The 26,911-nt window shown below is 37.7% G+C and overlaps 1 protein-coding gene across 2 annotated transcripts in view; it reads right to left on the bottom strand.

Annotated features, from left to right (window-relative positions):
- Atac3 (Ada2a-containing complex component 3) overlaps positions 1-26,911 on the bottom strand; it is a 245,471-nt gene that overhangs the window by 4,263 nt on the left and 214,297 nt on the right. For both annotated transcript variants that reach the window (XM_067137218.2, XM_067137219.2), the window contains exon 9: positions 21,222-21,475. In XM_067137218.2, the coding sequence (XP_066993319.1) occupies positions 21,222-21,475 (254 nt within the window). The remainder of the gene's footprint in view (positions 1-21,221; positions 21,476-26,911) is intronic.

Here is a 26,911-nt window from a genome sequence, read left to right as displayed (position 1 = left end):
TGTGAATGTTTTGTTTTTGACAACAGTGACTAAGATGATGTGTGTTTTGTAAATATATGTGAATAAAATTGATTTTACCAACTTAGAGCATCTCGTGTGCATCTTTGTGGATACATTAATACGATCAGTACCTCCCATACCAATATCATACTGAGAAATCATGTATGGCTGAGACACTCAGACTTTTCCACTTCTAGCTTGTTCTTTTTTCTTTTACATAACGAGATATCTGTTTTTCAGGGTGCACTCCATAACATGTAGATGTTACTACTGAATTATCAACCCAACGGCAAACTTGAACACCTTCCTCCAAGCTCTTTAGGTAATTATATGTACCCCATTTTTCTTTCTTCATGGTAGCGAGAGATTTCAGATTACAATCCTTAGGAGTGCGATTTTCTTGAAATGTGCCTGTGGCACCGTATCCCCAAGCACCAAGATGTGTTAGCAATACCATTCCAGTGAAGAGATTGTCAAAGTACAATTTGAAGCGCAAATTTTTCAGATCCGGTCAAAAATTATCCAGCATTGTTATAAGGGGGCTGCCCACTTCCAAAATTCTGCTTCATACTGGGCATTCGCTTAGGATTCTTTCCTTGGTATACTTCAAAATCTACAAGATATCCATGATGAGTGTTTAGACTCCATAACTTAAACCAAAATGAATAGGTTTTCCTCTTATAAATTGTTTGCAGGAATGCCTCCCGAAATATGGCACCATACACTCATCATATGACAAGTGCTCCTCAGCTCGAAAGTTTTCATGAAACGAGACATAGAAGGTCAATCAGAGGTTTCAACTTCCACGTTTTGTCGCTAAAATTTGGTTTTATGTTATCAGCACAGTGAATGAAACTGCAAATTTCAAGAAAACTGTTTCGCTGCATAGCACTTGCCATCACAGAATGGTGTACATCACATGCATCCTCCCAATATGATCTCTTCGAAGGAACAGTATTGGATCCAGATAAAATAAAATTGCAATGATAACTTTCATTTCTTGCCAAGTAATATTTGGGGAAGGACAGTTCAAAAAAGTGGCATATTTGTTAGACTCAGAAACTAAGTGATCAAAAATGTCATCTGTAAAAATTGACTCAAACTGTTCAACACATGATTTTTCTCGAAGTTTGGAGAAGTCACTGTTGGGAAATATTCCTGAAATGTGTGCTAAGGTTTTGCTTTTCCCATTTTGCAGGAATTTGAGGTACCTTTCTGGGTCTTACTTGTACCAACACAGCTTGATCCACTTCAACAGGCACATCTTCAAAGTCTTGATAGTCAGTTGGAGTTTCACGGGTCACTAATACTGCATTCGCTCAAAGCTGGCTACCAGGTAAATTGTCGGAGAAGTCACCTCCATCTTCATCCCCGCTGTCTTCAACTCACAAAATTGCAGCGTCTGGAGGCTCGATGAATACTTTTTCTACGATAAAGATGTTGATTCGCATTGGTATTACCTTTTTCTATGTCGGAAAGGTCATCATTTTTCAACAAGTCGAGTACTTCTCGTAACGAAATTCTCCTTGAAAAATGTATGAACCCATAAATGTGAAGCATGTGAAAAGACTGCATAATAAAAGATACATTTCAACAAGAAAACCGCAATGCAGTATCAATTTTATGTGACAATTTTACTCTGTGTGATTAAAAATGGTTAAATTAAAACATATTACTTATAGCCTACACTATTATGCATTGCTAGGTTGATAGAGAAGAATGAAATGAATGGAAAGGAACATCAGAACTATAACAATTTAGGCCGAGTTGTGCAGGGCAGAAAGATAGCACTTCCGCCCAGTGTGCCAGGTAAGTACCACCAAACTTCCATTTCAAATGAAAGGACACCAATCATCATGCAGACATATCTTAGCTAATCCCCATACACATAAGCACCTTAGAGAAAAATATAGCACAACAGGGTCTATAAATAACTATAGAAATAAAACAGGAATTACTTACTTCTAACGTTCAGCCATTACTGGCACTCATGAAAATAAGACCCCTTTTTATGTAGCTATACCGTACCAATGAGCAAGATATACTAAAATAAAGCATGTAAGATGTTAAGCAGGACTTCTCTGAATACGACAATACCACAGTAAACAATACAGTGTGCGTGGTTTCAATAATAAGAGTCCAAGAAGACCGTGTAGTTTGCTGTACCATATATTGCACGCTGGGTGGATCCAGGTTAAGGAACAGTCCCAGCATTTGCATGGTGTGAAAAGGGAAACCCTGGAAAACCATCTTTAGGGCTGCTGACAGTGGGGTTCGAACCACTATCTCCCGAATACTGGATACTGGCCACACTGAAGCGACTGCAGCTAGAGCTCAGTACTTCTATTATAGATACGGGAAATTTCCAACAAAATTCTAGAAATATTATGTTTTCAGTTTTTCACATTAAATAAACAGTCTGATTAAAAAAGGGGAAATCATATTTGAGTTAAACAGAGTTAATTTGCAAGATTTAGAAAGCACTGCAAATCAGCTACAATTTAACTGCTATATCATAGAGAGTTAAATTAACTTGTTTTTATTTCAAAACAAGCAATATGAAAAGATAAGCTAAAATTCTACCTGGTAATTTATAGGAGACATAAGACAGCAATTGCTGTGTCCAAACTGAGTCTCTGCCGGGCTGAGTGGCTCGGATGGCTTTGTGACTCCAACTCGGCAGGTTTGATCTTGGCTCAGTCTGGTGGTATTTGAAGGTGCTTAAATACTTGTCTGTAGATTTAATGGCACATAAAAGAACTCCAGCAGGACAAAATTCTGGCACTTCGGCGTCTCCAAAAACAGAAAAAGTAGTTAGTGGGACGTAAAGTCAATAATATTATTTAAAAACTGAGTCTGGAATTGTTTCCACTTTCAGGTTCCTTTCTTTCATTTATGTCACAATACTTCCCTTGATCAAAATCTTTTTAAGGCTTAGGGGCTTATATTCTTAGCTTGTAAGAAGTAGCAACCATTATGAATGGTGGTGCCAGTAACATTATAATTGGTACTACTTTGCATTATATTATGGAAGAACCACAGCAAAACAATGGAAAGGCATGCCCTTCTTCCCTCAAAGAACTCAGATAAAATTAGTATTATTGTGGGTAAAAGTGTGGTAAAGGGAATAAACGTGCTATGATGAATAATAATTAGGAGGAATTCTTTTGAGACTAATATCAAATAAGAATGCTCTGAGAAAATTATTTACAACTGTTCAGAGTTCCTGAGGCACAGAGAATAAAGTTCTGGCCTGACTGTTAATAAAGAGAAGTGACTGAAGGCAGCAATTTGGGACAAAATTTAGATAATTTTATGGAACTCATCAAGCTGTTTACATTATTATTAATAAATACAGTGCAATTGGGAGATATCGCAGTAGCAATGCCTGCTTATTGTAGTATATCAGCAAAATTAAATTATGAATTTCAATCATAATTTTAAGAGAAAGATGTAAAATCCTGTGTTCTCCAGACAGGTGTGTCAACCAGTTCCACTAGGGTGGTGACTAACACATGTGAGTTGTGAAATTGGACGTCTTTGGAGATAGACAAGGTTACTACAAAACTATCTGATTAAAACCAGAGTGTTCTCTGTTGGGCAATGCCAGAAAGTGACTAATTCTTTTGAAACCTTTTTGAGGATAGCTTCTTGAAAATAAAACAGAACATAAGTTTTCATGGATAACAATGTTTTATGTTTTCTAGACACAAGATCAGAAGAAATAAAATGCTGTGTGATTACTACTGAATGACATTTGATCTGATATAACTAAATTATTGCCTAGCAACAATTTAGTTATAACAGTCGCTGTTTATGCGGCTGAGTGCTGGCCAGTTACGAGACGAGTAGAGCTCCAACTTCACATTATGGCGATGCATATTGTGTATTGTCTCCAATTATACGGCCACACTATGCATGCAGAACCTCATACTGTTGTCAATACTGCCTACCAGCGAAACTCAACCAATTGGAAGACCAAAACAACGATGGCAGGATGCCATTAATGCAGATATAAGAGCACTCCACCTACAGCATAATGACGTTTTCGATCGCGGGAAATGGCGTTCCTTGATTCATCAAGCAGACACTACAACAGTAGGATAACCGCTTAGAAGAAGAAGAAGAAGAAGAGATTGTCTAGGAAGGATTTACAGTAATAACTGCTACGTCGCTTTTTATGCCAATTTCCAACCCATAGTCTTGAATGTAAGTACGGCCTGGATGTTAATGACCTAAAATTCATTGAAAAATGACCTATAAAATGCCCCTAAAATTCCCTTAAAATAATCTCAAATTTGAAAAAAGACCTAATAAAATGTTCAATTTCATAATAATTGTCTTAGGCAAATAATGAATATGTGGTTAGAATAACTGTAATGTGAAACAAAGATTTTTAGTAGAATTAGTGTATTACTACTAAGTTATTAATCAATAAATTAACAATAATCCAGAAATTTCTGGAAATTTTGATCTGACCACTTCCGACTTTGTGGTACGGTTTGCAGACTTAGCTTTTGTGTATTCTTATTGACTTATGGCATATATACATGTAAGATATTTGCTTATGTGTATTATTACATCGTGGTTTCTCTTCAGTCCGACAAATAATAGCAAATTTCAAGAAGGGAGCTGAATTATTTATACAAGGCAAACACCGAAGAATACAGTTATAGTAATCCGTATATCAAAATAAAGGCAGAAATATATATAACCTTAAACTGTGTGTGTTTTTTTCGTAATTCCTCATTAAGCTTGAAAACCAACTTAATTACAAATATCTTGACTGATTATTTATTATCATTTATTTGGGTAAGGGAACTTTCATTACTGATCACTGAGGTTAGTTTGTTGATGGTTATGTCTTGCGATTTCAATATGTAACTAGTCAACTTGGCAGCTTTGATGAGCCATTAAAAAAAGAGAATAGGGTGGCACTATTTTCAATATTTATTTAGTGTATAGCTTTATGTGATGAGTACTTGAATTTAGGATTGCTTAGTTTTCCTAGCGGAATATTTGCACTAACAAACACATCACATAATTCTTTATAAAAGGAAGGTGACTAGTTACTTGATGTTGAAGTAGTTTCTTTAAACAGTAATAGGGACATTTTGCTTTTGTTCACATTTTCTAGATCTCACAAGTGTTCTTTTGTGCCCAACATGTTGTTGTGTGGTGAACCTTTTATCTGCAACAACTTTAATTTTCCACACTTTACAGAACAGTACAGTTACATCAGTTGAGAATATGTTTTCACCGAACTCTGACACATACTGTTTTAAACGGCTTGTGTTTTGGTATTTCAAAACTGCACTGCACAACAAACAGTCACACACTTACAACACACACCTTAAAAGTCCTAGTTGTCGGCTAACTGAGTGAGCAATCAGAGGTCAGAGCTGCGTCATAGCTGTCAACACTTCTAATAAAATGAAACATGACACAAGCCATACAGCGCTGAGTGGATTACCCTGGGTTCTTATCTAAAATTGGTCTTGGTCAAGAAAAATTAAAACTGCTGCGTAGGTAAGAAACAGCTAATGAAAAAAGACGAGCACTGCACAACTACAGTATATGGGTTATTACAAGAATATTTATGCTGACACGTTTTTTATAGTTTAGAAACACAGATACTAACAAATTACTTTAAAATGAACATTTGACACTATCCAATACCAAAAATTACCTATAAAAGTATGAACATTTTAAAGAATGACCTAAAATGGACCTAAATGTAAAAAAAAAAAGACTTTATTTTGGAAAAAGTGGGAAAATTTTATCTTGATGAACTTTAAAAACCTCACACATCTAACTCAAGGTAACAGTCTTTTATTTCTCAAAAATGTGCTGACTCCAAACATACAATATATACATATGAAAGTAGGTTACATGAACTTTTTAATGTTGCAAGCTGATGAAGTACAGGTGTATCTGTCCGATTGTTATCATGCTTCCTATGTCCATTGCCTGATGCAGCAGTGCATAATGGAAGAAACCAAAGTCGTACATCTTTGTCTGTTTAACTTTGATTTTATTCCCACAGTGAAGAAGCCATTGTGTGGCAAATGCTTTGCCAACAAACAAGACATTGTACAAACATTACGACATGAGGTAGCACACACTGATGAATCCAATGTATCTGATGATACTTTCCATCTTTCTCACTGATGGTAATGAACCATAGACTACCTAGGAGACTACTTTGATGGATGTTAAACAACTTGCAACATACGTACAAATGATTGTGGACAGGTTAAACGAGAATAAAACAGACAAAATAATGATTTCAAAATGCCCTGTTCGTCCTTTTACATTAACCTTTAAAAATTTCTTGTCATACACTTTAAAAAGTAATTAGTACATTTCCTATGCTGGAGCTTTATCGAGAAAAAACAAAAAATTGTTGCCATGACTTCTGAATCAACCCTCGTATTTTTTCATGGGTTCGATATTTTTGTATCTGTCTCTCGACAAAGGCCAGAGCAAAATGTAGCTTCTTCTGATGTTCCAAACTCATTTAGGCTGTTAAAGTATAGAAGCTGCTGAGTAATGATGTTCAGATACTAGTGTATCTGGATGGTACGAACGGTGTTATTCAAAGACTCAGTCATGGTGCTATATCACTTTGTAGCTCAGTGAAAAGAGCAATGACATATTATCCCACTCTTCATCATTCCTAGTAAGACTCATTATGACACAATCATTAGTTTTTTTACTGTTTCCCTATTTGCTATTTGAGGATCCAACTAGTGATAGGATATATCAAATACTTTTAATAATCAAATAACTTCCATCCGATTACTGAAATAATATCAGGGGTGAATCTGATTCCTGCTCGTGGTGCCCCTGTATAGGTAGTTGGAAATGAATTTCCGTTACTGAACTGAAGGTCAGCATTCCAGAAGCACCATTAAAGTACTATCTGAAATGATTTAGTCTAGTAGGGAAAGGCTCTTATCAGTCTTCTTGTAAAGAAGATCTTTGACATGAAATATGCCTAAAACATAGTTGTGATGTTTTATGTATACAAGAAACTCATAGGGATGTTAATCAACGACGTCCTAAAATCCCTGGAATGAGATTGGAAGTCGAATGTCCTTATGGCCAGTATGGAAGTGCCATCTTCACTAAACCAGATATCAGGATTATTGCAACCTCCATCACGGATGAAAATGACATAGAAGTTATTGCGATAGAATTCCTGAAACATGTTTGGTTGAATAAATAATTTTCTTTCATTAATGTACTGACAAGGCTGATTCAAATATAACTATTTTAAACATTTCTGTACTACATTCAAACTAGTCAATATGGATCAAACAATCATTTTAACCATTATGGTTAAGATTATCAACAGAATTGAGTAACTCTATCAGTTTTTCCATTTATAAACCCCCAAAGGTAAGCTTTTCATTCAGACAATCTGATAATCTGAATTTGTAGAAAGTGTCCATCTTCATGGGTGATTTCAACAGCCACAGCATTATATGGGGTCATCCGCATGATGATGAGAATGGAGAAGCTGTTATGCATTGGGCACAATGAGTATGATCAGTCCCATTCCTGAGGCATATGACCAATTTATTGATGCCATTAGATTGTGTTCTAAAGAAGCCATTCCAAGAGGATGCACAACTAATTACATACAAGGTCTTTGCCAGGAAACATCTGCCCTACTGAAAAACTACTTTGATTTATATGAAAGGGATCCTTTTAGTGCTGGAATTATTGCAAGTGGACAACAACTTCTCTCTGCTATTTCAGAGACTAAACGAGAAAAGTGGTTAAAATTGATGGAAGAGGTTAACATGGATAGGAGTAGTCAGAAGGCCTGGAGGCTACTCAGGCATCTCAGTAATGATTCTAATAAAGCATCATCTCTTTGTAACGTATCTGCAAACCAAATTGCGCACCAACTCGTCCAAAATGGCAAGTCTGTAAACTCCAGTTCTAAAACAAAAGTGGATGTTACTACGACAAAAATCATACCAGAGACCAGTATGCTTTCTAATCCCTTTACCATGGCAGAACTGAATGAGACTATAAATATCAGTAAAAATGGAAAGGCTCCTGGTGTAGATGAAATCTGTATTCAACAAATCAAGAATTTTGGACCTGTTACTAGAGAATGGGTGCATTCGAACATGCAGAATACCCAAAATTTGGAGGAAATCTAGAGTTATAGCGTTCCTTAAACCAGGAAGAAATCCACATGATCCTAAAAATTACAGACCAATTTCCTTGCTCTGTCATTTATTTAAGATCTTAGAACGAATGATTCTGGTAAGGCTTACAAAAATAGTTGAACCATTTTTGATCCCAGAACAAGCTGGTTTTAGAAGAGGGAAGAACTGTACATTACAAATCCTCTATTTGATCCAATATACTGAAGATGGTTTTGAAAATCAGAAAATAACTGGTGCAGTCTTCATCGACCTAACTGCGGCCTATGACACAGTTACCAAATTCTGTTGAGTAAACTTTATAAGATGACAAAGGACAACAAGCTGACTGAATTTCTTCGATGTCTTCTTGAAAATCAAAGATTCTTTGTAGATTTCCAAGGGCAACATAGTCGCTGGAAGAACCTCAGGAATGGCCTACCCCAAGGTAGTGTTTTGTCTCCAATATTATTTAATATTTACATGAATCATCAACCCTTGCCAAAAGGAACAAAAAAGCTTCATTTATGCAGATGATCGAGCTATTGTCACCAGGGTGATCAGTTTGAGAGTGTTGAATGGAGACTAATCGAAGCCTTAGATGAACTGAGTCCATACTACAGAGAAAACCATCTAAAGCCTAACACCTCAAAGATGCAAGTTTGCACTTTTCACTTAAAGAATATGCAAGCAAGAAGAAAACTGAAGATTTTCTGGGAAGGTGCTCTCTTGGATCATTGCTCAACACCTAAGTATCTAGGGGTAACTCTGGATCATGCTCTCATGTATGAACAACATTGTGTTAACATGAAACACAAAGTATCTACGCGAAATTCCATTCTTCGCAAGTTATGCGGTACCAGCTGCGGCATGCAAGCTCAAACAATGAGAACTACTGCTTTAGCACTGAGCTACTTTGCAGCAGAATATGCATGCCCTGTTTGGTATAGATCGTGTCATGCCAAACAGGTAGATATTGCTTTAAATGAAACTTGCTGGCTTATAACTGGTTGCCTAAGATCTACAACTTGTGACAAGGTATATTGCTTGGCTGGCATTGCTCCCCCAGATATCAGACGTGAAGTAGCTGCCAAACATGAAAGATCTAAAGTTGACATTTCCCAAACACATCCGTTACATGATCATCAACCTGTTCAACAATGATTGGAATTGAGGAGAAGTTTTCGTCATTCTACTGAGTGCCTTTCGGAGTCACCTCAATCATCAAGACTAACTTACTGGAGATCCAGAAACCTCCATCTCAATGGATGGATGGATCCATCTGAGACTCTTCCAGCCGGTTATGAAGAGTCGTGGTCTACATGGAAGAGTCTGAACAGGCTGCGGTCTGGGGTCGGTCGATCTAAGAACAATATGAAGAAGTGGGGTCTATCTGAAGAGTCAACCCTCTGTGCCTGCGGCGAAGAACAAACCATGGCGCACCTACTTAATTGCAACTCCTGCCCTCTCGTTTGCACCATGCAAGATTTGATGAAGGCCACATCAAATGGTCGAGATCTCACCAAATTCTGGTCCGATATAATTGTTACTTGAATGTACCTCTAGTATGTTTTCACCAGTTAGGCCTATCTAATTATTTCTCATTCTTAATTTATATGATGTATTGCTTCTGATATGAATAAATAAACTGAAATAATCCGATAAATAAGAGAATGAAATAAACCAATGAGTTTAAAATACCACTCAGTCGTTTTGCAGAAAATAAATACGTGGTTAATAAAGTTGATAAAGTACGATAAAGTAGAATGGATGTCAAATGGATAACGGATCGTAAGATTTTAAAGTGGTGGAAAGGTGGAACTTCTCAAACGTACAACTTGGAATTGTTATATATAATAATTCCTCCATGGACCAAGATGAAATTCATTACTTGTCATAGTTACATTCCAGTGCACCAGATCACAGCACTTTACAGATTGCCTACCTTGCATAAGTGCACAGGAGAGCTTTATATTCTTTGGAGTGCTGTGTAGAAGAAAGGTGCGTAAACAAGTTCCTGTTTATTACAAATTGTGGTAAGTAATAAAAGTTGTTTACAATACGAAAACATGTAGGGCACTAGGTTAATGTTAAGTAATTGTTATTATGCATATTTAATCACCAGAGCTTACATAATTTTGTCCAAAACCATGGAAACATACCATGATTGAAATAATACTCACTAGGATTTTGTGTACGTATCCTAACCTAAATTTGTAATTATGTTCAAACGTCAATTGGACAGTTTCAGAGGCATTTTCTATTCAGACTGCTGTAGGGGTGAATATATATTATATAAATAGCACCAAATTCAATATGTGGTTAAAAAAATTTACACTTTTTTACAGGTGTATACCAATATGGATAGAGAAGAGCCTCTGACACTGGAGCAACTGTATGATATATTGCATGGTGATCTCTTTGATGTGGAGATTCTTGAAGAAAATGATGACAAGGTTGATCCAGAAATTATGTCGGAAGAATTTTTTGAAGAGAAGGTTGCATGGGTTGAGGAAATATTAGTACAGGTCGAGATACACAATGATAATCTGGTTTGTGATGAATTCTTGTCTGTATCAGGACCGAGTGAGGTACCATCAGAAATACAGGTCGAAGTTGAGCATATACCCATGGATGATACCAAAAACAACATTCCAGTGCCAAAACCAAGTTGGAAGAAAATTACGTCGTTTGAATATAATAAAGCAATATTTGAATGTGATCTTCACATGCCTCCACCAGAACAGAACTGCTGACACCGAAACAATACTTTAATTTATTCATTGGTGAATCTATCATTGATAATTTAGTGAATCAAACAAATCTGTACTCTGTGCAAGTGAACGTGAGGAGTGTGAGAACAAATGTTGCAGAAATCGAATAATTCATTGGAATTCACCTAATGAGTAGCATTGTAAAAATGTCTTCATATTGAATGTGTTGGGCAGAAGCTACAAGGTATGCTCAAATTGCAGACATGTCAAGAAATAGGTTTGACACATTATGGACTTTTATTCATAAAAACGACGACTCAAACATGGTAGATGCAAACGATCCTGCTCATGACAGATTATTTTAAGTTAGATCCTTCATCAGTGCCATACAAGAAAACACGTGTAAAATTCATCGTAATGAACACGTGGCTGTTGATGAAATAACATTACCCTTCAAAGGATGTTCTATAATGAAACAATATATACGGAACAAGCCTCATACTTTAGTCGTCTGACGAGAAATTGTGTGGATGTGGGGTTAAAGATGCGAGGGGTAAGCATGGCTGCTGTGCATGCGCCTATCTGAAGTTTCAAGACCTGACAATAAACATCGGTTCCGTCCGTGGCGACTCTTGCGAACTGAGGTGGTGCCGTGATGTTTCAAAATGATGCAATTGTGCTTTAGTTACACATTTACTATAATTAATAAGTACTGCATAATGAACAGTTTAATAAGGAATATGCATTGATTCAGAGAGCTCGCACTGTTGGTCTGTCATGACTAATGTTTATAGCTTAGTGTAGTATCTATTAAGCTCTCTGAAGTCTATTTTTTAAAAATTTTGTGTGGCTATTTCTAGCCGAGTGCAGCCCTTGTAAGGCAGACCCTCCGATGAGGGTGGGCGGCTGCCATGTGTAGGCAATTATTGTGGTGGAAGATAGTGTTATGTGTGGTGTGTGAGTTGCAGGGATGTTGAGGACAGCACAAACACCCAGCCCCCGGGCCATTGGAATTAACCAATTAAGGTTAAAATCCCCAACCCGGCTGGGAATCGAACCCGGGACCCTCTGAACCGAAGGCCAGTACGCTGACCATTCAGCCAACGAGTCGGACTCTGCAGTCTATTGAAACCTGTTTCTCATAACACCCAATGGTGCAGCAGATCCATGACCTTCTAGCCAGGTTAACTGATGCTGGCACCAGAATCACTTTCGTGTAGCTTCCAAGCCATGCTGGGATTGCAGGAAACGAACTTGCGGATGAAGCTGCAAAGGAAACGGTACGTTTACCTCCAAGACCTATCAATGTACCCGCTAAAGATATTTGTTCTCAGCTACGTCAAACCATCTTAGCGTCCTGGGAATCTGAGTGGCTAGCTATCTGAACTCCCAACAAGCTAAGAGCAATTAAGAAGACAACTACCGTGTGGTGGTCCTCTTTCCAGTCTTCACAGAGAGAGGCCATAGTATTGTGTATGCTGAGGATAGGTCATGGATGATCTACGCACTCTTATCTCCTAAAGAGGGAAGACCCCCCGGTGTGTTCTTGTGGTGCCGACTTCACCGTGGCCCACATCCTCTGCGAGTGCGCCGATCTCTCTGAACCGAGACGGAGCCTCGGCCTGCAGGAAACACTCGAACACATACTAGCTGACGATGCAACTACTGCTGATATCGTCATCCACTTTATGTGTGACAGTGGATTAATCAAGGGTCTGTAAATTACAAGTGGACTGTTACTCAGGGAACGCACATTCCCTTTTGATTCATTAGTAATTTTTCAGCCTAATTCAATAATTGTTTTGTTCTATTTTGTAATGTATTTCCAAATTCCTTTACTGAATAACTAATTTTCTTTTATTTCAAGTTTCTTTTCCCTTAATTTGTTCACAGAGGATGATTACCTAGTTCTACTTCCTCTTAAAACAAAAATCACCACCACCACCTTACTCGTGCCATACCTACAAGCTGCCGCTACTTCTTGTCAGACACGGATAATAAATGGGGGATTAAGGTTTTCATATTAGCTTCTCGGTCAGGAATAGTTCATGATTTTGAGATATATGTAGGAAAAGGAACAATTGGTCCAGGAGTTCTAAACTTGGTCTCAGTGGAAATATTGTGTTGCGACTGACAGATACTATTCCTAAACATAAGAACTACAAAGTGTTTATGGACAACTGGTTTATTTCTCACAACCTTCTGTTCCAAATAAAGGAACGTGGAATGTTAACCGTGATAACTGTCCATGTCAATCATTTGGTTCATTGCTCTTTAGATGATGACAAAGCACTAGAGAAGAAAGGTCGTGGTAGCTTCGATGTCAAGTTGGATACAGAGAATGGTATTGTGGCATGTAAGTGGATTGACAATAAATACGTTTGCCTAGCTTTCAATTATAATGGTTCACACCCCGTGATTGAAGTGCAGTGTTGGTCATCTTCTGAAAAGAAGAAAGTTCCTGTGAAAAAAAAAAAAAAAAGAAAAAAAAAAAAGCCATTGTTTCTGAATTCAATCCTTCTATGGGTGGAGTTGATTTGTATATGACATGCTTGTTGAGCTTTACCAACCTGACATAAGAGTTAAGTGATGCTATCTAAGAATAATGTATCACTTGATAGACATGTATGTGGTAAATGGATGGCTGTTGTACAGAAGTCTTTGCAGATAGCTCGGTGAGAACAAAATACAGCCACTGACGGACTTCAAAACTGACATTGCAAATGCCCTATCAGCAGGGAACAATAAAGCAAAGAAGAGAGGTCAACCTTCCATTGGTGAGTCTCCACAAGAAATGAAGCTGAGGAAGAAATACAAGTACTTCTCAAGACCAGTTGATGTTCGATTTGATACCATTGATCACTGGCCGAATCCAACACAAGAAAAGAATAGATTTTTATTTACAAGTTGCTTTACGTTGCAACGACGCAAATAGGTCTTAGAGCGACAATGGGATAGGAAAGGACTAGGAGTGGGAAAGAAATGGCCATGGCCTTAATTAAGGTGCAGCCCCAGCATTTGCCTGGTGTGAAAATGGGAAACTACGGAAAACCATCTTCAGGGCTGCCGATAGTGGGGTTTGAACCCACTATCTCCCGAATACTGGATACTGACCGCACTTAAGCGACTGCATCAATTGAGCTTGGTGAAAAGAAGAGATGCAAACATTGTATCAAGCAGTATTCCCAAATGAAGTGCTCTAAGTGTAGTATAGCACTGTGTCTGAATAACAAGCGAAACTGTTTTGTTGCCCTCCACATGAAACCGTCTGTGTCTGGGCATTGAGACAAACTTATGAAGGTAAAGTATATCATGCTCTGAAACATATATCCTGAAAAGAAGAAAATATTGCATCTTTTGTTTGGTTGCTTACTTTTGTTAGTGCTTGTATGGTAATTTATGTTCATTTCCTTGTCAATACAGTACCACAACCAAACTGTTCACATTTTGAGGTGCAAATGTGAAAATAGTTTGTAGTATTCTATTTATTCTATTCTTGTAGTATTGAAAATATCAGTAAAATTAGTGAATATTTTTGGTTCTAGGCTTGATGAGAAAAAATTGGAACACAGATCTTGAAAACATATAGAGCTGTTAAAAGTACTGCTGTTACTCAATGATGCTTTTAGTGATCTTGGTTATTTTGAGTTTATCTAAAGTCAAAAATATATTTTCTTTGCATTTTCTGTCAGCAAGAGAGTAAATATATACCATTAACATAAAATATGTACTTTTTAATCTACTGGAAGTACCGTGAGCAGGAAAGGGCGGAACACAGTCCCCTGACTTGTCCATAGTTTCATGGTAAGGAACAATTTTTTTGAAAATCTTGAATACTCACCTTCAGCTCTTACTGCTTTTTATTCCCTACAATAGGAATGTAATGCTCCTGAGTGTGATTGGCAAGTCTCCGCTATCTTTTATGTACTTGGATGACCATTCCTGCATCTCGGGGTTGCCTAACTTCTCAACAATTCCAGCTCTCGAGAATGCCTCAAATGTGTCAGTAATAAATTCATTTTTATCTTCCTCGCCTGTGCGAGTGATTCTTCCATGGACAACAGCCGCTTCAATGATCCATTCTGTTCACTGTCTTTGTGGTTATTACTGGTGATGTGTTTCTTCACCATGTCCTGTCTTCTGAACTCAAGCCTTTCGTCACAAAATTTGCACATCAATACCTTTTTATCGTTCAAACATAACCACTCTGAGCTGAATTCACTTGCCTGTGAATATATCGTAACACCAGTCTTACGTATTGCACCTACTCATACTTCTTCTTTTCACTTACAATTTAGACAGCCCGGAGAATTATTAAACTTAAAAAGAACAATGGGGCCTGCCTGGTCTTGGTGAGTGCTGGAGAGCGGCATGGTTCAAGCATGGCTTGGATAGTTGGGTGCAGGTAATGTTTCCAACTTAAGTGTAATTGTACCACATCAGAACAAACTTTGCTGTTTTCCAATGTTATCTGCTGAGAAAGACTTATTTCATAGGTTATGAATTTCATTATGGTCCGTTTTGACAATTGATCACTGTCAAAGGATAGAGAAGGTTTCACCTATTCAATATCATTAGCCTGTATAGTGTCCTATATAACTGGGACTAATTTCGACCCCATATACACTGGGTCATCTTCAACCACGATCGAACTGGAAAAACATAGGCTCACATATGACCAATAATAAAGTAATCAAACTGGTATGTCTCAATTTACAATCCAAATTTAAAACAATGATGAAGTCCAAACAACACATCCAAAATTAAAATAAAATGATACATCGAAACTGCTGCGGTTGGTGCCGAACTATGTCGTCGCTCCTACAGCAACCAAACGTTCCCGAGTTGATCTGAGAGATAGCATTCCCCATCGGTATAGATGAACCACTTGGTTTTTAAATTATGTTTTGTACAAATGGTTTCAACAAACCATTACCCATGTTACTATTATATCATCTAATGGCCAAGAAGGCATCAATTTTTGGTAATGAGACAAAGTCTCTCATAGTGCATTGGCACGCCAGTGGCTCCAAGTAGCCTACGCAGTGGCCTCCACGGTATGCACTAGCCATGCGTCTTGGTGGGTGTGCTATGTACCAACTGATGAGCCCAACCAGGAATGAGTTAAATGGAAAATAATATAATGTCCAATAATGGACCATTTACTGTATATTGGTATTATAAATTTACTCATTCGGGACAAATATTTCAGGTTCCTCATGGGAATCAACATCTATATCATCTGATGGCCAAGCAGGCATCAATTTTTGGTAATGAGACAAAGTCTCATAGTGCATTGGCACTGCTGGTGGCTCCAAGTAGCCTACGCAGTGGCCTCCATAGTATGCACTAGCCATGCATCTTGGTGGGTGTGCTATGTACCAACTGATGAGCCCAACTTAGCACACGGGGGGGAAACGCTGGCAACCAGGAATGAGTTAGCTGGAAACTTTATAATGTCCAATAATGGACCATTTATATTAGTATTATGGTGAAGTTAAGCGAGAACGAATTTTGTTGTTAGTAACCAATGCTGTACCATACATGGTGAAAGCAACAAGGGGACTTAAGGTACTCTACTCAAAAATGGCCCATTTAACATGTCTTGTCCATGGGTTGCACAGAGTTACTGAAGAAATATGGCAGAATTTTCCTGATGTTGACTGGTTAATATCAAATGATAAGAAAATATTTGTGAAGGCTCCACTGAGGGTGGCAAAATTCACAGATCATGCGTCTTTGCTTCTTCTTCCTCCTTATCCAGTGCTTACCCAATGGGAAACATAGTTTAATGCAATGGAATACTACTGTGAAAACTAAGAAACTGTGCAAGAAACCGTTTCTGTTTTTGACGGTAGTAAGGCATCATCAATAAAGTTGCACAGGAACTGTTTTCCAGTGATTTATCAGGAAAATGAGTACATACTACTTCAAATTGTAGAGATTTGTTGAAAATCTCTCTTGCCTAGAAAATGTTGGTTTAGGATTATGTGAGAGTTTGGGAATAGTAAAGGACATGGTATTCAAAGTAGAACAAGCAAGAGGTAGAGTGTCGGTTACAGTGAAATTCAGTAAGGTACTGAGTGCAAATGAAGGATATGCAAAAATAATGGCATTTTAGAGGGTAGTGGATCTGGTTTAGGCAAAGATGACCTGCAGCTAAGCAACAGTGAACTGACAATGATTTAATACGCTCCTGTGATGTCACATGACATAGTAAAGACCTTCTCTCAGTACATTAAAAAAAAAAAAAAAATACTGAACGACCTTCAAAGATTTCTTTTCGACAGCCTGAGAATGCACAAGGTCGTGATCTGCAATGCTGGCAGAGAAGAAGATTAAGAGGTACATACGACAATAAACTCAATAAACTTCCTGTTAGGCAGTGTCTTTTAACTTATGCTGACAGGTATCATAAAGCATGCTAAGTACGTCTTTCTTTCTTATCTTTTTAGGAAAACTGAGCAAGAACTGCACCTCAAGGCTATGATACTGAATGAATGTTGAAAGTTTTAATGTACTGTAGTTCTCTGTCAGTTTGTGTGATTAAATGTGTCTGGTTTATTATCGTTGATCACGTTTTAATACTTAAGACATCTAAAGTTAGCGATACTCTAATACTTGCTACCTATCCCTAAAATTCATGTCATATTTTATCATTTTTAAAGGCCATATTTGGCTAGTTTTTAAGGAATATTTGCTTGCATATTTTGTACTTCTTAGGTCATAAACTTCCGAACCCTAGTAATTAACAGTTGCAACACTATTAATGTCTTTCAAAATTCAGTCTCTAGTATAGGGCCTATACAGGGTCTGCCAGAAAAATGTTTACACTTTTTACGGAACAAAAACTATTTATTGTGTGTTTTTTTACATTTAAATTTTGATTACACATGTAGTACTGTTTTCGGTTAAACATATGATTACATGAGATGTTCAAAATGTTCACCGTTGGCTGCCAGACACATAGCAGAACGACGAGCGGTCGCTGCAACTACGTCCGTCAATGTTTGAATGGGGATCTCTGCACATGCCGCTGTAATCTCCTGGCGAAGGGCCTCCATCGTGCGTGGCTTACGTCGATAGACTTGATTTTTCACAGTTCCCCACAAGTAAAAGTCCATAGGGGTAAGATCTGGCGACCGTGGGGGGGAACTCAATGGGCCCTCGTCATCCAATCCAAGGTCCCGGCAGATTGTCATCCAGGAAAGCTTGTACTGTTACATGGTAGTGTGGTGGCGCCCCGTCCTGTTGGTAGAAGACTTCATCATCAGCTCCATAAAGCGCACGTACAACTGGTAAAATTAATGTGCATAACATTTCCAAGTACACTGCTCCAGTGACAGTACCATCAAAGAAAAAGGGTCCTAGTAAGCCCCTCGACGACAGTCCACACCAGACATTAACCCCTGGTAGATGGACCGCCCTGTCCACATGAACATGCGGATTTTCCGGAGCCCAGGAGACACAGTTATGTCTAGAGCCCGGATTTCCATGCAAATGCATGTTTTTAAATAAGATAGTTACACTTCTCAAACTTTGCAAATATGCATTTTATGGCTTAACAATTCCAAATAACCGTTCTTTTTCCATGCATGTTTGCATGTTTCGGCCTTTTTAGGACAAAATTAATGCATAATGCATATTTTAAAGATTTTGGATTTAATAGCGAATATTTGAAGTTTAATATTGCATAATATGACTTTTATTCTGACTTTGGCGCATATATAATGGTAACTTTCATGATAGTGCCTTTTATGAATGTTGGTTTTCCATGTTACACAGTATGTCTATTACTGGGAGACGGAGAGAGTGTATTCCTGGTATCCTATGTTACAACCAAAGTTAGTACATACGGTAGAGGTCCTATAATCCAATTTAACCAAGCACTTTCTTATCCGTTGCATGAATAAACATTGACGTAAGCTGGAAGGCTCCACGCCGATCTCTGTAATTTTTAGGAATAAGGCGTCCCAGTTATACATTGCTATAAATTGAACCGTAAATTGTGCATTACTCATTGATGGCTCATTTTTTCTTTTATGTTAGACGAACAAAACCGAACTTGTATCACTCTTCTGTGGTGCCGCATACTGCAATATTAGCATTGGTTTTGCATTGAATCCTCTTCTGTTGTTATCCTGGAATTTTCTACCCGGAACTCTCAACTGCCACACGTCTTTGTTATCGCAGCATACAATCGTTACCAGTTATTGAGGACATTCAAATGTGTCTGCAATCATCGCACGGAGAAGTAGCTGGGACAGATACAGATAGGTTGAACAAAGTGATCCGTTCAAGTTATGATTCTGAATTTGTCAAGCTTATAAAAGACGTATTGTGGTAAAAGTGCAAATGACGTACAAATTCACCTCACTTTGTCCCATAAGTCCACAATTAAGTATGCACCTGTCACTTCTTGTGACGTAGAAAGGTCATTTTCTGTGCTTAAGAATGTGCTGACATATAAACGGATGAGCTAAAATCAAGACTATTTGGAGAAATTAGTTGTTGTACATTGTTTCAAAAGGAACTGAATTTTGATAGTGCATATTTTCCAGTTTATTGTGCATGTTTTCCCATATGATCGTGCATGAATGCATGCATATTTTGAGATTTGATAGTGCATGGAAATCCGGGCTCTAGTTATGTCAATTCACCGTTCCATTAAGTTTAAACTGGGCTTCATCAGACCACACTAACTTTGTCAGAAATTGTTCATCTTGGGTTACCATTTGCTGATACCATTCGCAAAATTGCATTCGACGATCGGGATCGTCCTCATTAAGCGCATGCAGTAATCGTGCGATGTAAACTTTCCATTTAGCCGTTTTCAAAATTTGTCGTACACTTGTACTGCTAATCCCCACTTCCCGTGCACATTGCGTAGCAGACTTCTGTAGAGAATTAGCAAAACTTTCCAACATGTGAGCCGACGAAGCAGGACTGGTAGCTGTGCGCATTCTTCCCGATCTTCCTTTGTGAATATCACAAATCGTTCCATGCGTCTCAGACTTCCCAGTAATGCGTTTAATTGTTAGGCGTGTTGGCGGTTCTGTTTCAAACTCCCTCCTCCACTAACGTTGCACTTCAACGGCATTATCAACTTGATAAACCATTTCAGAATGTACTTTCGTTGCTCGAACGTCAAGCGTGCTCCAGCCATTTCGTTTTCCCACTATCGTGATGCAAGTGCCGACATCTGTTGAGCGAAAGACCACACTACAATATTTAAAAACAATGATAATAGTTGACAATATCCATATCCCGATATTGTCTAACAAAGAGTTTTTCTTTTTCTGTTCTGGCGGACTCTGTATTTATTAAGAGATGTTATTTCAGAGATGAAAAATAATTTCTTGGAATATTTTAATCACGTTCCACAGGAATAGCATTAAATGCACTGGCTGTTCAAGACATCATCCCAGCATTAGCCTGGAGTATATAAGGATGATCTCAATCACAACAGCTACTCGATGTTGCCATGGAACACACTCAGACTAGTCAAATCCCACCGCCAACAGTACGCTTGCACATCTATGGTTATTGGTTGGTATGCATGAGATTTAAATATGCAGCTATTGTCTTACACATTAGTACTGATTGCATACCAGTTAATACAGATAATGGAGATGATGTTCATGGGAAAGAGAGCGAGAGGGAGACCTAGAAAAAGGTGGATCAATTCAATAAAGAAGAGTGCAAGAGAAGAAGAAGAAACCTGGACTAGGACAAAATGATGGAAGAGGAATGGAGGAAGGTGAGAGGAAGGTGGAGAAGTGACATAAATGCCCCGACCCAGCAGGAGCCGGATATTGAAAAGGAGGAGGAGGAAGATGATGATGATGGTGAAGATGATGATGATAATAATAATGTCATTGGCTTTACGTCACACTAGCAACTTTTATGGTTTTCAGAGACGCCAAGATGTCAGAATTTAGTCCTGTGGGAGTTCTTTTACATGCCAGTAAATCTGCCAACACAAGGCTGATGTATTTAAGCACCTTCAAATACCACCGGACTGAGGCAGAATCAAACCTGCCAATTTGGGGTCAGAAAGCTAGCGCCTCAACCATCTGAGCCACTCAGCATGGCAGAAAGGAGGATGATGACAACAAATATTTCTTCAATGTTGAGAGATCCATTCCAAAATGATGATCATTTTATGGAATTAAACTAACTTCACTCATGTCTCATAACAGGAGAGGACATTCACAATCATATAAAGCAGCTGAATGCACTCCAATGAGGTAATTCATTTACCATTATAAGTGAATCAATTTAATTGTATAAACAATTTAAAAACTGCAAGCTATTTGTTCATTAAAATATGAACTCTTACCCTAGATCTGGCAGCAGTGATAGGTGTGTTCGTCCGTGCAGCTTTGAGGAACACTTTTGTAGGTCTGGTGTCCAAGGAGTCATGTTCCATGGCTCTCTTAAGGATGTTGCTACTTTTGGAATTAGCAGCCATAGACAAGAGTTGCCCAGCACGTATAGTAATCACTTTCTTCTTTGGTACAGTAGTTCGCTGAATTGTTGAAGTAACTTTGTGAAGGTTTGCTTGTGATAGATTTAGAGCCAGCTTACCAGCTTCTACAAGAACAGATCAGAACAATAAATACCATTAACAGAGATCTAGAATGTATAGTTACATGTTTATAAAGCGTTTGTTTTCCACAAGTCAAAAAAAAAAAAGTAGTTAAATAAGACAGAAAATGAATTAAAATCAAAATGATAGTTTATCAATAGGGCCTGGATGTTGATGACATGTCATCTTTTTATTGAGTGGTCAGGTGCAATGCTCCAATATATACAAACTCTGTTCATGGCATCTCAATTACAAATATATACTTTTTATTTTGCATCATTTGCATTTTTTGTTTTTTATATTTTAAGAGCATTTTATTTGATTTTGGAGAACTTTTTGGTAATATTTTGGAGATTTTTTTATCTTTTTAGGTCATTTTGTCCCTTTTGTCATGTTACCATATTATGAAATTACCTCTGTAAGCCTTAACTAGCAGTTATACAAATACTGAAATGAAACATTTCAATATTGGCCTAATATGAAGTAGTCTTATTCTTGTTCTTTTGAGTCTTTGTTTCTGAATCATATTTATAATTTAAATTTCGTAGAAAGTATTTTCTCAAGTTGTCTCTTATAATTTCGTAATGTTTTTGTACACCTTAATTTCTCAAATAGTCATTTATTATTTCGAGTTCTTTTCAAACTGGTTCTTTTTCAACCAATATTCATCATAATATGTATTCTCTGTCTTTGAGCAGCCTCCATATGAAAGGTCTATTTTATGTACTTTGTAAGTTTTGTTTAACCTATTATTTTCTGAAGGGTTAATAAAGTCATTTTAAACATTTTAAAGCACTTTTTTTAATATTCCTTATGTCATCAACATCTGCGCCTTATTTATCAGCACAGAAAAGGTAAAGGATGGTAATCTCAATGGACACAATGGACTTAGGAAGGAAAACCATGCAGCTCACAGAGGACATGGAGATGGAGAGAGGAAGAATGATAGTGAATTCTTAATTAAAACATACGATTTAGTCATCTCCGACACATGGTTCAAAAAGTGAGATTCACAATTGATTATGTACTACAGTGGCACAAAGACAAATGACTATAATCTCATCAGGTGTTGAGATATGAAAAATAAATTATGCGACCAGCTACTGAAAAACAAACACAGTGTGAACAGGTCCATTGAGAATCAAATGGTGGCACTTCAAAGAGGAGGAGGATGACGTCGTAGTATGGACAACATTGCTCCCTACTACAACAGTTGAAGAAAATTGGACAAAAGTCAAAGAGGTTGCTCTGATGCTGCATGTACCATTAGAACAATAAAGTCATAGATATAGTATATGTTATTTATTCACCTATAACACCCACCACCCCTCCCATTTTTTACTATTATCAAGGGGGGGGGAATTGAACAGTAAGTCATAAGCAGCTTTGTATGAGTTGATATTGGTGTAGCCAGAGAGACAAATTATTGGGAGCAAAGAAAACATCTAATTCCTTCTTTGGCGTGAAGAAAGGAAAATAATTATTAGAACCAAATATTTTGTATTTCAGGTAGTTGCTGCATAATGACATTGCAACACTGCTCAGCTGTTGTAATACAGGAGGGGGCTGATGTAAAACTGTATAAATGTGCTAATATAACTTTTTTCATAAATTATATATTTAAATAACTATTTTGTGTGTTAATTTAAAGCTGCTAAATATTCCTTTTTTGCTTTTAAGCCTTGCCAGTCTCACCTATATTAATTAAACTTTGAATGTATTACTCCAGTCCCTATTTTTGAAGTTGAAAATTAAGGAAAAGGGGGCGCTACAGGTGAGTTACATAAGGTACATAAAGAAACATTGACAACTGTTTGTTCATTTCCACTACCTACACTAGCATCAAAAAAAGTCTGCCTGGTGGCCATGATCATTAAGGCATGAAGTCTATATGGTATGACACTGAGCCTTTGCGCCCGTTGGTTGAGAAAAATTTCACCACCAGAACGTTGTCGTGCGGGGTAGGAAAAGCCATGGTATATAATTTTTAATCACTAGATTGTGTGCCAAAAGCGTGGATTCAATTCTAAATATCTCTGTAGTGTTCATATGGAGCGAGGGCATATGATGCTGATGATGGCAATTCATCCGCTAAATGGGGATGTTAAGCCTCGGGAGACCCCTTGGTGTTATTCGACAGGAGTATGCAACGTGTTGGCACTGGGTTTTACCTTCTCCCTTTCTATTATCATGCAACATCATGTCTCATTTCATCCCATTAACTCCTCTGATGAGACTGATGTGAGGAAGGGCATCTGGTCGTAAAAACTCGTTATGAAGATTCATCTCATTTCATACCCGACCCCATAGAGATAGGGGGCAAGGGTTGGACATACATACAACACGAGTGTCAAAAAGTTTGAACTTACCATAACAAAACTCCAGTTCTTGTTATTTATCAGGCAGCAGATTAGTGATATTTCAAATTACATATATTTAAAATCAAAATACAAACATACGAATCCAGTAGCCTAGCAGTAAAGTGGTATGTCCCGGCTCATCCTTGTAGCATGTTGGTGAGGACTCCTCAGAATCCTTCAGTCTGCTGACATGGTCTGATAACAGAACCCTGAAAACCTGCCATCATTTATTATTATTATTATTATTGACTGTTTTGGTGTTGTGTATAGTGTTGGTGCTGTTGTGTGTGGTTTTGAATGCTATTTTCAGGTTGTGCTTCTTAAAAATATTAGTTATAGTATATATTTTGGTGTTGCTGAAGGTAAATAGCACATAATCCTTTTTGGGTTTGGGTAAAAATTGGTATTTAGAGTCTCCTTTAAAAATAAAGGAACACATATTTTTTTGTTTTCTGTAAATCCCAATAGGAGGAGTATAAAAGGGTGAATAATGGGTTGAATGCCTTTAATGAGGATACATATATCTCAGAAACTGAAGATATTACAGAACTGAAAATTTGTGTATGGGATCTCCTTTAAAAATAAAGAAACACATATTTTTTTTGTTTTTGGAAAATCCAATTAATGGCGGTTAAACAGGAGTGACAAATTGGGGTGAATTTTTTGAAAGACTATATCTACAGAATATCTGAGAAACGTAAAATGTTACAGATGTAAAAAGTGGGTATTCGGAATCTCCTGTAAATGTAAAGAAATATAGGTGATTTGTTTTTGGAAACTCCACTTAAGGGGAACTAAAAAGGGGTGAAATTTTAAAATGAGGAACTTCTACAGTATACCTAAAATAACTTAACATGTTACAGAAGTGAAAAATGGTATATCTCTATTAAATATAAAGAAACGTGTATTTTTAGTTTTCGGAAATACCTCTTGGGTGGAAGGGGGGGGGGGGTAAAAGTAACTGAAAATGGTGTTGAATTATTTTAATTAGGCTACAGATATCTCAAAAATGAAGATGTTACAGATGTGAAATTTGATATTTGGAATCTGCTTTAAAAGTAAAGAAACATGTATTCTCGAAAAATCCAATGAAGGGTGGGGGGGGGGGGGTGAAAGAATTTAAAATTAATTGACTTAATTGTATGAGAATATTACATCTAATAAAAACTAAAGTTGTTACAGACGTGAAAACGGGTATTTGGATCTCCTTTAAAGAAAAACGCGTTTTGGGGAGGAGGGGGGAAAACCATCTTGGGGGCGGGAGTGAAAAGGAGTTGAATTCCTTTCATGAAGACATATAAATAAAAAACTGAAGAAGTTAGAGTCGCGATAATTTGTATTTAGAAGATCCTTTACTATTAAGGAAACATGTATTTTTTGCCCAAAAATTCACTTTGGGGGGGGGGGGGGGGTGAAGAGTGTGAAAGGAAGTGAAAAATGTGAATTATTTTTATGGGGATACTTATATATCAAAACTGAAGTTAATAGATGTGAACATTGGTGTTTGGAATCTCCTTTAAGCATAAAGAAACACGCCTTCTTTTAATTTTTTGGTGGTGGTGGTGGTGGTGGGGGGGTAAATTAATTTAACGGTGGTGGGGTGTAAAAGGAGGTGAGACCAATTGATTTTACTGTTCATAATGTACTTATAAGGAGCCTCCGTTGCTCAGAGCGGCAGCGCACGGGCCTCTCACAGCTGGGTTCCGTGGTTCAAATCCCGGTCACTCCATGTGAAATTCGTGCTGGACAAAATGGAGACGGGACAGGTTTTACTCCGGATACTCCGGTTTTCCCTGTCATGATTCATTCCAGCAACACTGTCCAATATTTCATTTCATTTGTCATTCATCGTTCATTGCCCCAGAAGAGTGCTTCAGCAGCCGGCACAATTCCTATTGTCGCCGCTAGATGGGGCTTTATTCATTCCATTCCTGACCCTGTCGAATGACTGGAAACAGGCTGTAGATTTTCGATGTACTTATTCTGATCATAAACCAATCATTTTTAATCTTTCCTGGGTTCGTTTTCAACAGTCATCCTTTCCTTCGGAGAACATTCTTAGATTACAGTAGATTCTCCTGGCATATAAACAAAAATTTAAACACATTTGAAATAAACGATAGGATTGAGATTGACTGTCAAATTCTTCACTTCTATAATAAGGTCAATAATGCACGGATGTATGTCATTCGTATTGCCAGAAATCCCGCACACTTGCCTACGCGCGACAATGCTGCTGGTCACATTGCAACAATGACAATGGCAGCAGATGTAATTTACCACCAAGTAGCGGTCTTGTGCCTTGCTGTGGGGTCCAGAACATCAATAATAATAATAATAACAATAATAATAATAATAATAATAATAATAATAATAATAATAATAATAATAATAATAATCATGTTAATAATGTTCTGGACCGTCGTCAAATGGGCGGACTTCGCTGGAAACGAGTCCTGGCCGGGTAATGACTAAGAATGCAGTCCAGCCACGGGTTCAGTACCGCCAAGGCAAGGAAAAGATTGCAAAGATTTCGGGACCCAACTGACCGGGTGGAATATTTGGACCTAGCCTGGGAAGTACGAAATCGATTGCTGGAAAGAAAGATTGAGAAACGGGAGGAAACTTGCCGTAATCTATTAGTAAATGAGTCAGATCGCGAATTTCGGCGGATTATATATCTAAAACAATAAGCATTCAATTATAAATTTCAGTATAATACTGTAGCGAAGCACGGGTATCTTGCTAGTATTAGTCTAAATAATTATGTATGTGACTATGGTAAACTGGCTAAGATCTTCTCTGATCATGGATCTCAATTCATCTCTAGGATGTGGAAAGAGAAGTTTTCGAATATGAGCCATTTTATAAAATCCCCAAAATTCAAAGAGGTCGAAAAACATGTTGCACAAAATCTGTCACAGGGGCCCGCTACAACTGTCTCAAGGCAGGCCGCTTGGCATACTGACTCAAAAGGGGTTACTTAACACCCAGCTGGAGGGAGAAGTCCGAACTACAAGAGCAATGCATGCAGCGAATTACGTCCGGTTATTTTTGCCCCCACCCCTCTTGTATACAGGT

This window comes from Anabrus simplex, chromosome 1 (assembly GCF_040414725.1).
Source record: "Anabrus simplex isolate iqAnaSimp1 chromosome 1, ASM4041472v1, whole genome shotgun sequence".
Lineage (NCBI taxonomy): Eukaryota > Metazoa > Arthropoda > Insecta > Orthoptera > Tettigoniidae > Anabrus > Anabrus simplex.
The sequence above is the reverse complement of the archived record's forward strand: the minus strand, read 5'-3'. Positions and strand labels throughout refer to the sequence as shown.